The sequence below is a fragment of the Castanea sativa genome, chromosome 9, assembly GCF_040712315.1.
Source record: "Castanea sativa cultivar Marrone di Chiusa Pesio chromosome 9, ASM4071231v1".
Taxonomy (NCBI): Eukaryota; Viridiplantae; Streptophyta; class Magnoliopsida; order Fagales; family Fagaceae; genus Castanea; species Castanea sativa.
Window position 1 is genome coordinate 39,984,554 of NC_134021.1, and position 14,565 is coordinate 39,999,118.

Sequence of the window (14,565 nt, forward strand, 5' to 3'; positions counted from 1 at the left end):
TACGCATTTTGTTCAAAGATTGGTCATATGATACAATAATCACCAATAACAATTTACTTACATAAGCGTCAAACAAAGTTAAAAATATGCAACGACAACCAAACTTTATTCATAAATTTTGGGGCTATTTTCAATAAATTAGTCTCAAGTATAGTTAAAAGCAACACTAGTAAATAATTAAAACTTTTTTACCAAAAAAATAATAATAATTAAAACTTCCATGCTCAGCACATGTTAAAGAAAACACAAAAGCTATATCATAAATAATTGAACATTCAACCGGAATCACATCAATTAATTGTAGATTAAAACTTTATGTTGGATTCCAAAAACGGGAATCACATCAATCACTGGATGCAAGAACCACATATATTGGGCTCCCAATGAGCTTCACATACTAAATGCTAGGGTGCATGGTTGATGGAAACCTTAGATTAATAAATAGAGAGCAAACAAGGAGGAGAGAGAAAGAGAGCACTAAATAGCAAGAGTGGACTGAACTCTCTCTCTCTCTCTCTCTCATTAGATTATATGGAGTCCTCACCTGATTTACTTATAATGGGCAAAATCAAGAAAACATAAATACAAAATACGTTGCAAGAAACATTATTCTAATTTATGAAATAAATATTAAAAGACCTTATTTCCTAGTTTCAATCTAGGGAATCCAAATAAATCGCTTTACCTCTTAAGTATTTTTCAAATAATTATTAATCTACATTACTCAATCAATTTAAGTTTTGAGATTAGGTGATGAGATGTAAAGGTATTAGGTACCCTCTTTGTTCAATACGAAGGCTGGTCTCATTGTATGTAATGGCCACTAATAATTACCATACACAAATATCAATAAAGTTACAAGCAAAACTAATAAAATTTTAAAACTTCCTTGCTATTACATGTACCACCCCCCCTCCCCCCAAAAAAAAAACTAACTAACTAACTAACTAAATAGCATTATAAATAATTGAAAATTCAACAATAATCAAATGTAATGTTGGATTAAATCTTGAGATCACAAGCACATATAAAGTGATTCAAAGAAGTGAAAAATTAATCCCATATATACATTAAAAATAATTTAAAAAAAAAAATTTCCTGTTGGGCATATCTTGTATATTCCAAGCTTGTTATGTTTGTCAAAGTCATATAGTTGCTTTTGAAAAGTATCTATGTTTTGTCCCCCAACTTACACACCATTCAAATAAGAGTAACAATCCTAAGTTTGTCAGTTAAGATTTCCTAGTACTATCCAGTATAAATTACTACTGCAAATACTAGGACAACAAACTTAAAATTTTCAACATTCCCAAAAAAAAAAGCCGGTACAAATTTCAATTGGCTTCTTGGGTGCAAACTTGCTCTAGCTTTAATGGAGCATGTCATTTCCACGGAGTTCCATTCAAGGAAGGCTGTCGAAAGAAAAGCCGGTGAATCAAGCAAACACATCACTGAGGAGGCCCTAATACAGATCATTTCAATCTAGAATACCTTGTCGAAAAGGTTTGAAATGGTAAGGGAGGCAGGGAAAAATGAGAAGAATAAATCTCCAATGCCAAAGATACAGAAGGTTACATTCTTGCTGCGAAATGACAAGGATTTTGAGAAATACTATGAGCCACGAGTGATCTCACTCGGTCCAATCCATCATGGTAAGCCAAAGTACCAACTAGGAGAGAAGTACAAGCTTGTATTGACATCTGAGTTCATTGAAAGCAGTGGGAAGAGTATGGAAGAAGTACACAAGAAGATTCAGGATAACATCAAGGAACTGAGGGATTGCTTCGAGAAGGAGGTGACGATGGACTTTAATGATGAGGCGCTGGCTTGGTTGCTGTTCGTGGACGGCTGTGCAATACTACAATTCATATACTGCGTTAGTACTAAGGACAAGTTCAAAGATTTGAGTATAAAAGATGACAGAGTAGCCTTTGGACATCAGGATTTGTTTTTGCTGGAGAAACAGCTTCCATTTTCTCTCCTCGAATGGTTGATGAGCTTGAGCAAGATGAAAAAGCAGTTGGAGGATTCGATTGATACATCATTGAAGGGTTCGTCAAGGTACCAAAGGATCAGCATTCAACTTGCTGGCTAAATTGGTTATCAAAGAAACTCTAGCAACAGAGAGCATCGGAGCAGCAACAACGAGACAGCCGTAAGACCCATAACTCAGAGAAGAAGTCACAAGATCAATCAATATCACTAAATATTGGAGAGCCCGAGCGCATGCACATCCATTTTCTCGACAAACTAAGGACAAGTCTCCTGGCTAATCATGGTGGACAAAAGGAATATTTCATCAACCTAGAGACTCAAAACGACCTTAATTGGCAATCATATCGCAACATTCAGGAGCTTCAAGCAACAGGTATCTATTTGAAATGTAGCAAAAATAGAAGCTTGATCACTGAAAACTTATTGAGGGTCTATTTGGATAGAACTTATTGCTGAAAACTGAAAACACTGTAGCAAGAATAATTTTAAAATGTGTGAATAGTACCGCGGGACCCATTTTTAATGAAAAAATGGCTGAAAAGTAAAATTTGTGAGTCCGTGAACAGTGCACGAATGCACTGTTCACGGAAGACTTGGTCAACAACTGCGGCTGGGAAGGAAAAAAAAAAAAAAAACTGAAGACTGAACGTGGACGTGGACGCGGGACGTTGGATCCAAACACATTTTGAGTCTGAGAGACTTTTTTTAGTACATTGCTTTGTTTTGGATTTCTTTGGCTTCCTCCAATTATAGTAGATGACTCAACTGGGCCCAAGTTCTTCAATTTGATAGCCTACGAGATGTGTCCGGATTTCAACAATGATTATGGTGTCACCTCATACATATCATTCCTCGATTCTCTCATTGATGAAGCCAATGATGTTAAGGAGCTAAGGAAAGCTGGGATACTCTACAACCTCCTTGGCAGTGACGAAGAAGTGACTCAACTCTTCAATGAGATAGGCACCGATTTGGTACCTAACAACAAAATAAATAGCGATGTTAGATCTAGAATTCAGAAGTATTACAAGAACAAGGGGAAGACTTGGATATCTCAAGCCATTCATGACCATTTCAGCAGCTCTGGACAATCCTGGCTTTTCTTGGCTCTTTATTGGCACTTACTCTTAGTTTTGTACAGACTTGGTACACTATCCCTTAGCTTAAATACATGAAATTCTATTATGCTTCCTTTGTTTCCTAATAAAGACACATAAAAGTACATCACGAGTTCTGCACCAAATTTCTAAACAGGATCCTCGTTTTACTTGAAATGAAGAAAATATGTTTAGCCATTAAGATTTTATTTCATGCATAGTGTTAGAAATACTGAATTGAATAGTATTGTATTTCTCACTGAAAGAATATACATGAGTGCCTTTATATAGGAGGCATATGAGTGTAGTACAAGTAAATATGAGTGTAGTACAAGTAAGAGTGCTATACAAGTAAGAGTGCTAAATAAGTAAACTAGTTGGGCCTAAAGCCCACAACACTATATATGTTAACAGCCCTCCTCAAACTCAAGGTGGATGTGAGACCAACTTGAGGTTGTCAACCAAAGTACGAAGGCGTCCCTTAGGATGTGACTTGGTGAAGATATCTGTAAGTTGATCTATAGAGGAGACTGAGATTAGCTTGAGAGCACCAAGGACAAGATGATAACGGATAAAATGACAATCGATCTCGATGTGTTTAGTCCGTTCATGAAAGACATCATTGTGAGCAATATGAATGGCACTTTTGTTGTCACAATAAAGAGGAGTAGCAGAGGATGTCGACATACCTAAGTCTTTGAGAAGCCATCGTAGCCAAAGAAGCTCAGATGTGGTATCAGCAAGGGCACGATATTCTGCTTCAGTACTAGAACGGGCCACATGAGTTTGTTTCTTGCTTTGCCAAGAAATCAGAGAAGAACTAAGAAGAAAGCAATAACCAGTGGTGAGCAGAACCCGCGATCAAGGATCTCCTCGCCCAATCAAGATCGAAATGCACTGAGAACAAGAGGAGACCTAGCAGCAGTAGAAAAGACCATGGAAGAGAGTGCCCTTTAGGTACCGAAGAATGCGCAGACAAAGATAGTGAGTCGATCGTGGAGTAGACAGATGTATATTGGCTCACCCGGTGAACAAAGCATAGGAAATGTCCGGAAGAGTAACAAGGAGATAAACTAGGCCGCCAACTAAGCATCCGTAAAGAGAGGGATTAGACAATGGTTTCCCCTTGAGGGAGTCGTATGCGCATTAAGCTCGACCTGAGTGTCAACAAGCCTTGCTATCACGAGTCCAAATTCTAGACAAGAGTTCGCAGGCATACTTGGCTTGAGTAATGTAAAGTCCATCTCGTAGAATGAGTGATTTCAAGACCCAAGAAGTAGCCGAGATGTCCAAGATCTTTCATCTCAAACTCGCCGACCGAGAAAATCTTTGAGTTCTTGAATGCCACCGAGGTCATCACCAGCTTATGATCATATCATCCACATACAAAGGAGAAGTAAAATAGTGCATTTGTCGCTGCGACGAAGAAATAAGGCAGAATCATAATGACCGGCCATGTAACCCAAACGAGAGATGGTAGAGCTGAACTTGGCAAACCAAGCACGTGGAGCTTGTTTAAGGCCATAAAGTGCACGTCGAAGGTGACAAACCTTATTTGATTCAACAGAGAGACCAGGAGGAGGTTGCATATAAACTTCTTCACTCAAATCCCCATTAAGGAATGCATTTTTGACATCCATCTGGAAAAGATCCCATTTACCGGCAAAGAATAACAAGAGGGCACGAACAGATGAGATACGAGCAACCGGAGCAAAGGTCTCTTCATAATCAATCCCATACTCTTGTGTAAAACCTTTTGCAACAAGACAAGCTTTGTAGCGCTCAATGAACCCATCAGAGCGAGTCTTAATCTTGTAGATCCACTTACAACCAACCACAAACATTTCCTGTGAGAGTGACCAAGTCCCAAGTATGGTTTTTAGATAATGCATCAAGTTCCTCTTTCATTGCACCGCCATAAAGGGTCGCGGGAAGCCTCACGATAGGTGCGAGGCTCGTGCAATGTAGCAAGGGCAAAGTGTAACAATGATAGTCAAATAAATGTGCAGGAATAGACCTTACCCGAGTCAAGTGACGAGGTGGAATGTCTTGTACATGATCTTCAAAGGAGCAGAGCAGGGGAACCGTAATCAAGGTTGGGTAGCTCGTCTTCGACCTCGTTCATCTTCCACCCGTTCATTAAAAGGGGAACTAGGAAAGTGGATCAAGGATTTTTGGTGGTTGGACAGAGAAGTTAATAGGAGAATCAGAGCTAGCGCAAGAGGATCAGATCGCCATGAGGTCAAGAGCAAGGTACAGAAGGAATTTGCGTCTCATCCGGAAATAGATCTAAGATGTAAGAGGAAGATAAAGAAGCACGAAGTGAGAGAGCTCGACAAAGAGGCGATGTTCCCAAAAGACAAATATCAAGGGAGACACGAAGACGATGAGAAATAGGATCATAACACCGATACCCCTTTTGAAGTTTCGCCATAACCAAGAAAAAACAACAAAGTCTTGACCTAGTGCTCAAGTTTGTTATGCTCATGTGGCCGAAGAAGAACGAAACAAGCGTGAGCCGAATGAGCGTAGGTGGTGATAGTCCGGAGGTGACCCAAAAAGGCGCTCATATGGAGTTTGATTTTGGATGACAGATCTGGAATGCGATTAATAGTATGAACAAGATGAAGAGCAGCCTTCGCCCCAAAAAGGAGCAAGCAGGAACTTTAGCAGAGAGAAGAAGAGCACGAACAAGTTGTCAAGAATATGACGAAGTTTTCGTTCGGCTCTACCATTTTGCCGAGAGGTACCTCGGACAAGTTAGTTAATGAACAAGGCTATAGGAATGCAAAACAGCTTGGAAAGCATATCGAGTGTACTCAAGAGCATTATCGTATCGAAAAAATTTTGATACGTTTAGAAAATTGAGTTTCAACCATTTTTGCAAAATTAGAATACATTTGCAATAATTCGTAACGATGTTTCATATTAAAGATCCAAATTTATAGCGAGAGTAATCATCAACAAAGACAACAAAATATCGAGATCCACCAATACTAGAGACGAAGAAGGTCCCCAAACATCGAATGAATAAGGTCAAAGATATCAAGGATATAGATTCACTAGAATTGAAAGGCAAAGCCGGTTGTTTTCCTAATTGACATGAAACACAATCAAAATTTTCTCGTAGACACCGAACCTAGCAAACCTCTAAGCCAATTGTTGTACACGTGAAGAAGATGCGTGACCAAGTCGAGCATGCCAAAGAGCAAGAGAAGGAATGGGAGGAAACTGCAACAGCTCGCGGCATAGAAATGTGAGCAACAAGTGGAAGACGAAGGTTGTCCACGGAAACATATGCCCAACTCCGGGACCGGTCCCTAGCTCCCCGTCCCGTCCTTGGATCCCGCACAATACACCTAATAATCAAATATGATTCGATAACCCAACTCACTAATTGTCCCTACGTAAAACAAATTGTAAGAAAGGTCAGAACATTAAAGACCCTTTAAACTAGAAGTCGTGAGGTTGAAACGGAACCCATATTATGACCAAACATTGTGGAACCATTTGCCGTGCGAATAGTAAAGAGGGTGTGGTGCGCATTTAAGTTCGTAAAATAAGGATGAGTGAGGTGTCATGTGATTGCAACAAGCAGAATCCATAAGCCAAGAAGAAGGAGACATACCGGACAAAGCTGAGAGAGAAGAGGAATAAGATGCATTACCAACCATACGAATGACATTGGCGATGATGTTTTTAAGGTCATCTGTGGTCATGGTGAAAGTGCGACCTGAAGACTTAGACTGTGCAAAGACGGGAGCCATTGGTTGGGCACTCTCAATGTTAGCAATAGTGGCAGAAGAACCTGAAACAGCTGATTTATTGCGCTGAAAGCAAGTCTCAATATTATGGCCAAAACGTTTGCAAAAATTGCAAAAGCGTTTACTAGATTGTCTGCGATGATTGTTGCAAAAGGAAGAAGACCTGTCCTTATTCTTCATTTAGAAGCAAAATATGCAAAAATGGATTGCAAAAATGAAATCTACGCGAAAAACTGAGTAAGGAGAACCTGGACTGAAAAAGTCAACTCCAGAAAAGTCAACGGTCAAAGTCAATGGTCAAAGTCAACGGTAGCTGACGTGGCAGGCTGACGTGGCTTGCTGACGTGGCAAATGACGTGGCTAGGGCTGACGTCAGCAGGATCAGTATGGCGCGTGGAGGCGCGTGGCAGCGCGTGGCGGCTCGGTTCGGCGCGTGGAGGCGCGTGGGCGCGTGAATCGCGCGGCAGCAAAACTCGGCGGCGCGAGGGCGCGTGAAGACTCCGATAACTGTGAGGTTTTCACGAAAAAGATAGATCGGAGCAAGACGATCTTCGTGGTACCTTCGAAAAATTTTTCGGAGCAATATTCACTAGCGCGGTGCCGAAAAAGGCAAAGGGTCTTTGCAAAGATTCGACTCCTCAATCCGCGGCTATCACAGTCCGAACTCCGAGGACGATGTCCGGAAGACTCGAAGGTTCAACAACAAAGGCTGCGGCGCTGTCGTGATACGGAAGCAATATTGAGAACGAAGTTACACCAATAAAGACAAGATCGTTAAGAAAAGGTCGCAGCGCTCGATACCATGTTAGAAATACTGAATTGAATAGTATTGTATTTCTCACTGAAAGAATATACATGAGTGCCTTTATATAGGAGGCATATAAGTGTAGTACAAGTAAATATGAGTGTAGTACAAGTAAGAGTGCTATACAAGTAAGAGTGCTAAACAAGTAAACTAGTTGGGCCTAAAGCCCACAACAATATATATGTTAACACATAGTAATGTTGGTTATCTCATTTATGGTCCATAGAGGGGAGGGGGAGTATAATAGAGTAAAAATGACTCAAAATTAACTTATTTTTAGTCAACTTAACTCTACACTCCTCCACTCCCTCTCCTTTTTTCCCCAATTCAAACGGGCCCTTAGTTTTTTTTTTTTTTTTTTTTGTTTGCATGGAAGTACGGGTAAATATACTGATCTCTTGTTTTGGTATAATAATGATTAATTAATGTGCAATAAATTTAATATATAATTTTATCCCAATTATTCCCGTATTCTATGATTTAGCTTTGAAATTAAAGTAAATCACAATAGATACTCTTCTCTCTAGGCGCAAAAAATTATATTGCAAATGTTTGAATTTTCATTTGAGATACCATCAAGTTTAAAATCCATAAATGGACAAGCAAAGATTTTCTTTTTTATTCGTTTTAAAATGTTTGAGTAATACTATAGCTACTATAAATTTTATTACATGAATTTCATAAATTAGTGCTCAATTAGTTTAACTTTTAAAATCTCTTGTCATCAAATAAGAAAACTATGTTCAAATGGTTCAAATCTTGCTTATATAAAAAATTATTTGGTGTTTTAGCTTGTACGGATGCCATAAGTTCAAACTTTATAATATCTATTAAAAAAATAGATGATATGTCACTAAGTATAAAAGCTAATTTAAGTACTTATTTCTGCCTAAAAAAAAAAAACTTATTTATTTTGTTGTTGAAATGCGTTTTTATTATCATGTTAGTTTGTTAGTGTTTCATACTGAAATTGGGGGTAGCATTACTTCCCTAAAAGATTTTAGCTGTAGAAGAAATTTAGATTTAAATTAATAAGTAACATAACAGGCATAGGCTTGTGTTAGAGAAATAAACATAGATTTTAAATAAAATTTATTTATGATTTGAATTCATACTTTTTTGATAATTCAATAGTTATAATAAGAAGAGGGGATTAATTTCAATATTGAATGTTATGGATACACTAAGAGATGCCAACCAATTGAATGTCATGACCCTTAAGTGATCACTTTTAATAAAGCAATTACGGTTAGTAATAGAATCTCAATTAAAAGAGTAATTTAAATTTTACAGACTCTTAGTAATAAAATTTCACCTAAATTAAAATTATTTCCATGAGTTTCCCTCCAATATATATATTCTTTAGTTTAATAATGTACTTATGGTTGGTGGTGAGTTTATTATTATTATTTTGGCCAAAATGCAAAATTCACTATTTAAGTTTCACTACATTTTATTTCAGTCCTATAAGTTTGCATTTTGTCATTTTAATTATCTAAGTTTTAATCCTCCTCAATTCAATTTTCCATTAACATTTCATCCATGTCTGCGGATAATCATATTTAATTTTTATTTAATTATTTATTTCTTAAATTAAAGAAAAAATGTTTATTTAATTTTTTTTTTAAAAACCCAGAAATTAACCCCCACCTACGTTGTCCATCTCTCCATCCCCACACCTAAAGAACCCCAATTTTTTCAATTGTCAGAACATACATGAACAACAAAGAGCCAGTAGTGATGGTGGTGTTGTTGGGTTGGCTCGGTTCCAAGACCAAGCACCTTAAGGAATACGTGGATTGGTAAAATTCTAGGGGCTTTCATGCCTCCACATTCGTCACTCATGATATCGACAAACTATTGTGGTTTGATTTAGGCCAAAGAATTGAGCATCAAATTGCAACATTGGGAAACAAGCTTGTATCCTGGCCCAGGATTCCTAGGTTTCGGATAAGGAAGAGGATGGTAGAGAACACTGCTTAGTTTTTCACACATTTAGCAACACCATTTGGTTTGTGTAGGTTGATTGCTATCTTAAAACTTAAAATTAAGCTTTCATTGGTTTTAAAGGATCAGGTGTTAGCGTTTATTAATTGTTGTTTGCCTTGGTTTTTTTGCAACTATGGTTCCATTTTGAAGATTTTGAAGGGTAGTGAATACCTGATGGATAAGGTTAAAGGATGCATTGTTGATTCGGGAGCAATGGAGCCCTTTAATCCTAAAGTAAAAAGTGCAACAAAAAAAAAAAATCTAGTAGTCTAATTTGTTTGATTTCATAAATAATTAAATAAAAATTAAATATGGTTAACAGTAGACATGGATGGAATGTTAACTAGAGACTGAATTGAGGAAGAGTAAAACTTAGAGGGCTGATCTGACAGAATGCAAACTAAATTAGTGAAATTTAGAGGGTCAATTTTACATTTTGGCCTATTATTTTTTAATGTGCCAATATTATTCTTTTGTTAGGTGTAGGTATTGAACAGGAGATAAAGATAGGGCATTTATTTAATATTAATGCAATCAACGTAGAGAAAGTAATTTTTATTATATATAATATAAGACATGAAATACTATAATCACCTAATAAACCTATACTTTCGCTTTAGATTTATAGGGTCTCAATTTGACTTAAAATGTGACTAATTTATATTGTATGATTGAATATTTTCCCGAGAAATTAGGCCAAAATCATTCATAAGATGGTGCATCAGTGCACTAGACAAGATACAATACAGACATCTATTTAAAATAGACACGAGTCTACATTATATCGTGTCTAACGCACTAAACAAAAACCATGTTTATTTATTAACGTTGTTAATCCCTTTAGTCCAATGATTAAGCTAGACGATAAAGGTAACCCTCTATCCTCTTCTCACTTGCTAAATGCTAATTAATCCTACAAGTACAATTATAATATGATGAATATTCCTGGTCTATTTTCCTAGCTTCCATGTTTAGTAAAACATGAACTATGTGTTACCCACTAGATTTAAAAAGGTAAAAACATATTATAGAGTACAGACAAACCTGCAGCTACAATTCCAACATACCAAACTGAGACTTTTGAAAAAGAAAAAAATTTATCTTTTATTTTATTTTTATTTTTTTTTTGAGAGAGAGAACTTTGAGATTTCAGTTTGTGGATAAAAAAAAATTATTTAGAAACAGTTTGTGGACATGACTAAAAAGAAATATTTTCCTTATCTTTGGTTCGATTAATTTAATTTCCTATGAAAAAATGAAACTCTGATTACAAACTATCCCAAACTGTCAAAATATAAATCTTCTATTGATTTTCTCAATTTTCCGATAAAATATTTTGACATAAATTGGGTCTTTTGCGAATAAATAATGTCCAAATAAATTATTTATTTAATATAAAAATGTACATATTATTTTGTCAAATTAATGAGGAAGCGAGAATTAGCTATAGAAGTCAAGTTCTTATATATATAAAAAAAATAACATTAAAAAAAGAAGCTATAGAAGTCAAGTTGAAAAAGGGAAAAGAGTTGGAGGAAGTCATAAAACAAGTGAAAAAAATAATAATAGTAAGGAGAAGACAGGATATAAAGGAGCCACTAGTTGTGATAAAAGCTAAGCTAAAAAAATTATGTCAACTTTCTCATTTAATCTATATTATTAATAACATGATTCATGATTGAAATTCACCATTTTAGATACTAAAATATCCCCGTACCAATTCTTAAACTTTATAAAATACCTATCTTTTAGTTGAATAATTTTTAATTTAAAAACATAAATTGATTAAAAAAATTTACTATTTTTAAAAAAGTGCCTAACTTTTAGGCAATTAAAAATTAAGACATTATCTCTATCTCACTTTTAAACATTATTTCACTAAACTCAAAATAAAAAACAAAGAAAAGCTTTATTGTACACACGTGTGATGATTCTTGGTTTAAAATATCATGTTCATTTGTTATAACTGGATGGTTTTACATTCATCTATGGATATACAAGCAGTAGCATCTATCCGAAACTATATGCTACACATATACACCCCGTACTCAATGATTGTATATCTAAATATTCCAAGCTTGATGTTGGGATAAAGTAAAAATATAGTTCTTTCACAAAAGTATGGTTGTTTAATAGCGTAACTCGGGACTGGAGTAGCATAACGTAAAGACATGCTCAAGAGTCAAGATCCTAATACTAAAAATTCCTAAATAGCGTAAAGACCAAATTCTTAACACTAAAATGCTAATCAATGATATCATTAATCATAAACCTTAATGCTATACAGTAGATATGATAAACTTTCTTTGAAATCTTTTTTTTTTTTGTTGATAACCTAGCATTTATGTTTTATCTTTACATCAAGCAAGGTATCTAAATGGCATATATGTGTGTGTTTATATATGAATACAAATCCTCTGTACCATTTTTTGTGTTTCATCAATCACAACTTGCCATGTATTTGTTTCATTTTCCTTACAAAATAAGCAAAGTTTAAAATGAAAAAAAAAAAATTTATAACAAGTTGTAATTGATGGAACATGAAGTGGAACGCAAAATGTGCTACAGAAGATTTGTATTCTTTACATGCACGTGCACGAAGGAAATCGTATCAAACTTGTTATGTAAATAAAGTTGGAAGGAAATGCTAGATTAATCACGAAGGGGATCATATCAAACTTGTTATGTAATAAAGTCTGAAGGAACCCACTTTTTCTTGTGTGACAATTAACATTTTCTTTTTCTTTTTTTTTCTTTTTTTGAAATTCTGGGCAAAGATGATCCGACAATTAGCAGATAACATAAAGCTAGTATAAAAACAAAGAATTCCCTGAAACTAATTCCTGTTCGATGGATAAGAACAAAAAGCTAGTCATAATTCATGGTTTATTCAAGAATTGTGCCATGTAATAAAATCCTTCAACTACTTTCACTTTCTTCTATATTTTTTCCACATATCTTGTAGATGAATAGATTCCATACTTGCGATGCCTATCAAGTCATAAAATGTAGCTGCTTCATAACACTGTACATTTAGTCCCCAAGTAATTAAATAATCGACTAAGTCCTAAATTTCTCAAGCCTAAGTTTCCACGTGCTATAAATGACCGTAAATATACAAGCACAGCTAAGTTCCAAAATTCAATTGCAGCAAATTTGTTATGCATTCTGTTTCCATGGAGTCCTGTTTGAGTAACGCTGTCACAAGAGAAGCTTGCGAAACAAGTGGAGGTGCCACTGAGGAGGCCCAAGTGCACAGCATTTCAATAGAAACAAGTACCCTGGAGGCAAGGTTTGAAACTGTAAAGAAGGCAGGAGAAAATGCAAAGAATCACTCTTCATCTCCAAAGATACAAAAGGTTATATTCTTGCTGCGAGATCAAGAGGATTTTAAGAAGTATTATGAGCCGAGGGTGGTATCACTTGGTCCCATCCATCATGGTAAAGAAAAGTACAAGCTAGCAGAAGAGTACAAGCTTCTGCTGACATATGAATTCGTCAATGGTAGCGGCAAGGAGATAAATGATTTATACAAGAAGATTGGGGAGAACATCAAGGAACTGAGGGAATGCTTTGAGGAGGAGGTGACCAAAAAATATGATGATGAGGCCCTGGCTTGGCTGTTGTTCGTGGATGGTTGTGCAATACTACAATACATATACTGCGCTACTAAAGACCAGTTCAAACAGTTGAACATAAAAACTGACAGTGTTACATTTGGACAACAGGATTTGTTCTTGCTGGAGAACCAAGTTCCTTATCGTCTCCTCAAATGGTTGATGGGCTTGAGTAAGATGGAAAAGGAGTTGAGTGAATCAATTGAAAGTTACATTGCACACCACTGTATGGTACCAGACAATCAGCAATTGAAGCAGCAAGAAACAAAAGGCAAGAGAGGCGATACAGTTCGTTCAGAGGAGAAGCTAAAAGAAAAAATAATATCAATGGATAAAGAGCCCATCCATCTTCTAGATCATCTGAGGACAAAACTCTTGGGTAAAGCACAACTGGAATCTATTATGATGCCGAAGAGAAATACAGGCCAAGATTGGGAATCCTATCGCAATGTTCAGGAGCTTAAAGTAGCAGGTATCCGTTTGAAACGTAGTAGCGAAAGTTGCTTGCGTAACATATCATTTAGTAAACAAATCCTTCGTTTTGGGCACCTTTATCTTCCACCAATTATTGTGGATGACTCAACGAGGCCTAAGTTCTTGAACTTGATAGCCTACGAAATGTGTCTGGATTTTGAAAATGATTTCGGGATCACCTCTTACATATCTTTTCTTGATTCACTGATCGATGAAGCCAGCGATGTTAAGATGCTAAGGAAAGCACGGATACTCCAAAACTTCCTTGGCAGTGATGAAGAAGTGGCTAAGCTATTCAATGAGATAGGCACTGACTTGGTGCCTAACCCCTATATATATAAGGATGTCAAGTCCGATATTCAGGGATTCTATGACTGCAAATGTACAACATGGATGGCTCAATTCATTCACGACCATTTCAGCAGTCCTTGGACGATTCTTGCTTTCTGTGGTGTATTACTAGGACTTGGTCTAACTGCCGCTCAGACTTGGTATACTGTCGAGTCTTCCCAGTCAGGAGCCTGTGATGACTTATGCAAGAATTTAACACAAACCATGCAAAAGGTAAAGTTTTATTGATTTGCTTTCTCTTTCCAAGTGTCTAGCTAGCTAAAGTACATGGGTTCTATGCCTTTCAGTCGGTGGTTGCCAAATAAAAACACTTTAATAAGAATTCAACACTAGTTATGTTTTCAAAGAATTCAACATTAGTTATGTTTTCACATGGGCCATCATCCCTAGGCCTTATATTGTATAAATTTGTTTAATTTGGTCTTGATGTTTTCGTGAATGTATGAAATAAGTCAGAGTGTGCATTCCAAATT

The 14,565-nt window shown here is 36.3% G+C and overlaps 1 protein-coding gene and 1 pseudogene across 1 annotated transcript; both read left to right on the plus strand.

Annotated features, from left to right (window-relative positions):
* Positions 1–1,372: 1,372 nt before the first annotated feature.
* On the plus strand, positions 1,373–3,157 carry LOC142609394 (UPF0481 protein At3g47200-like; annotated as a pseudogene).
* Positions 3,158–12,602: 9,445 nt separating this feature from the next.
* LOC142610955 (UPF0481 protein At3g47200-like) lies at positions 12,603–14,565 on the plus strand. Its single transcript, XM_075782943.1, has one exon. The coding sequence runs from the start codon at positions 12,812–12,814 to the stop codon at positions 14,318–14,320; it is 1,509 nt and encodes a 502-aa protein (XP_075639058.1). The 5' UTR covers positions 12,603–12,811; the 3' UTR covers positions 14,321–14,565.

What these genes read in the sequence shown, in the direction of transcription:
- LOC142610955 (XM_075782943.1), top strand. Translation starts at nt 12,812, where the DNA reads ATGCATTCTGTTTCCATGGAGTCCTGTTTGAGTAACGCTGTCACAAGA.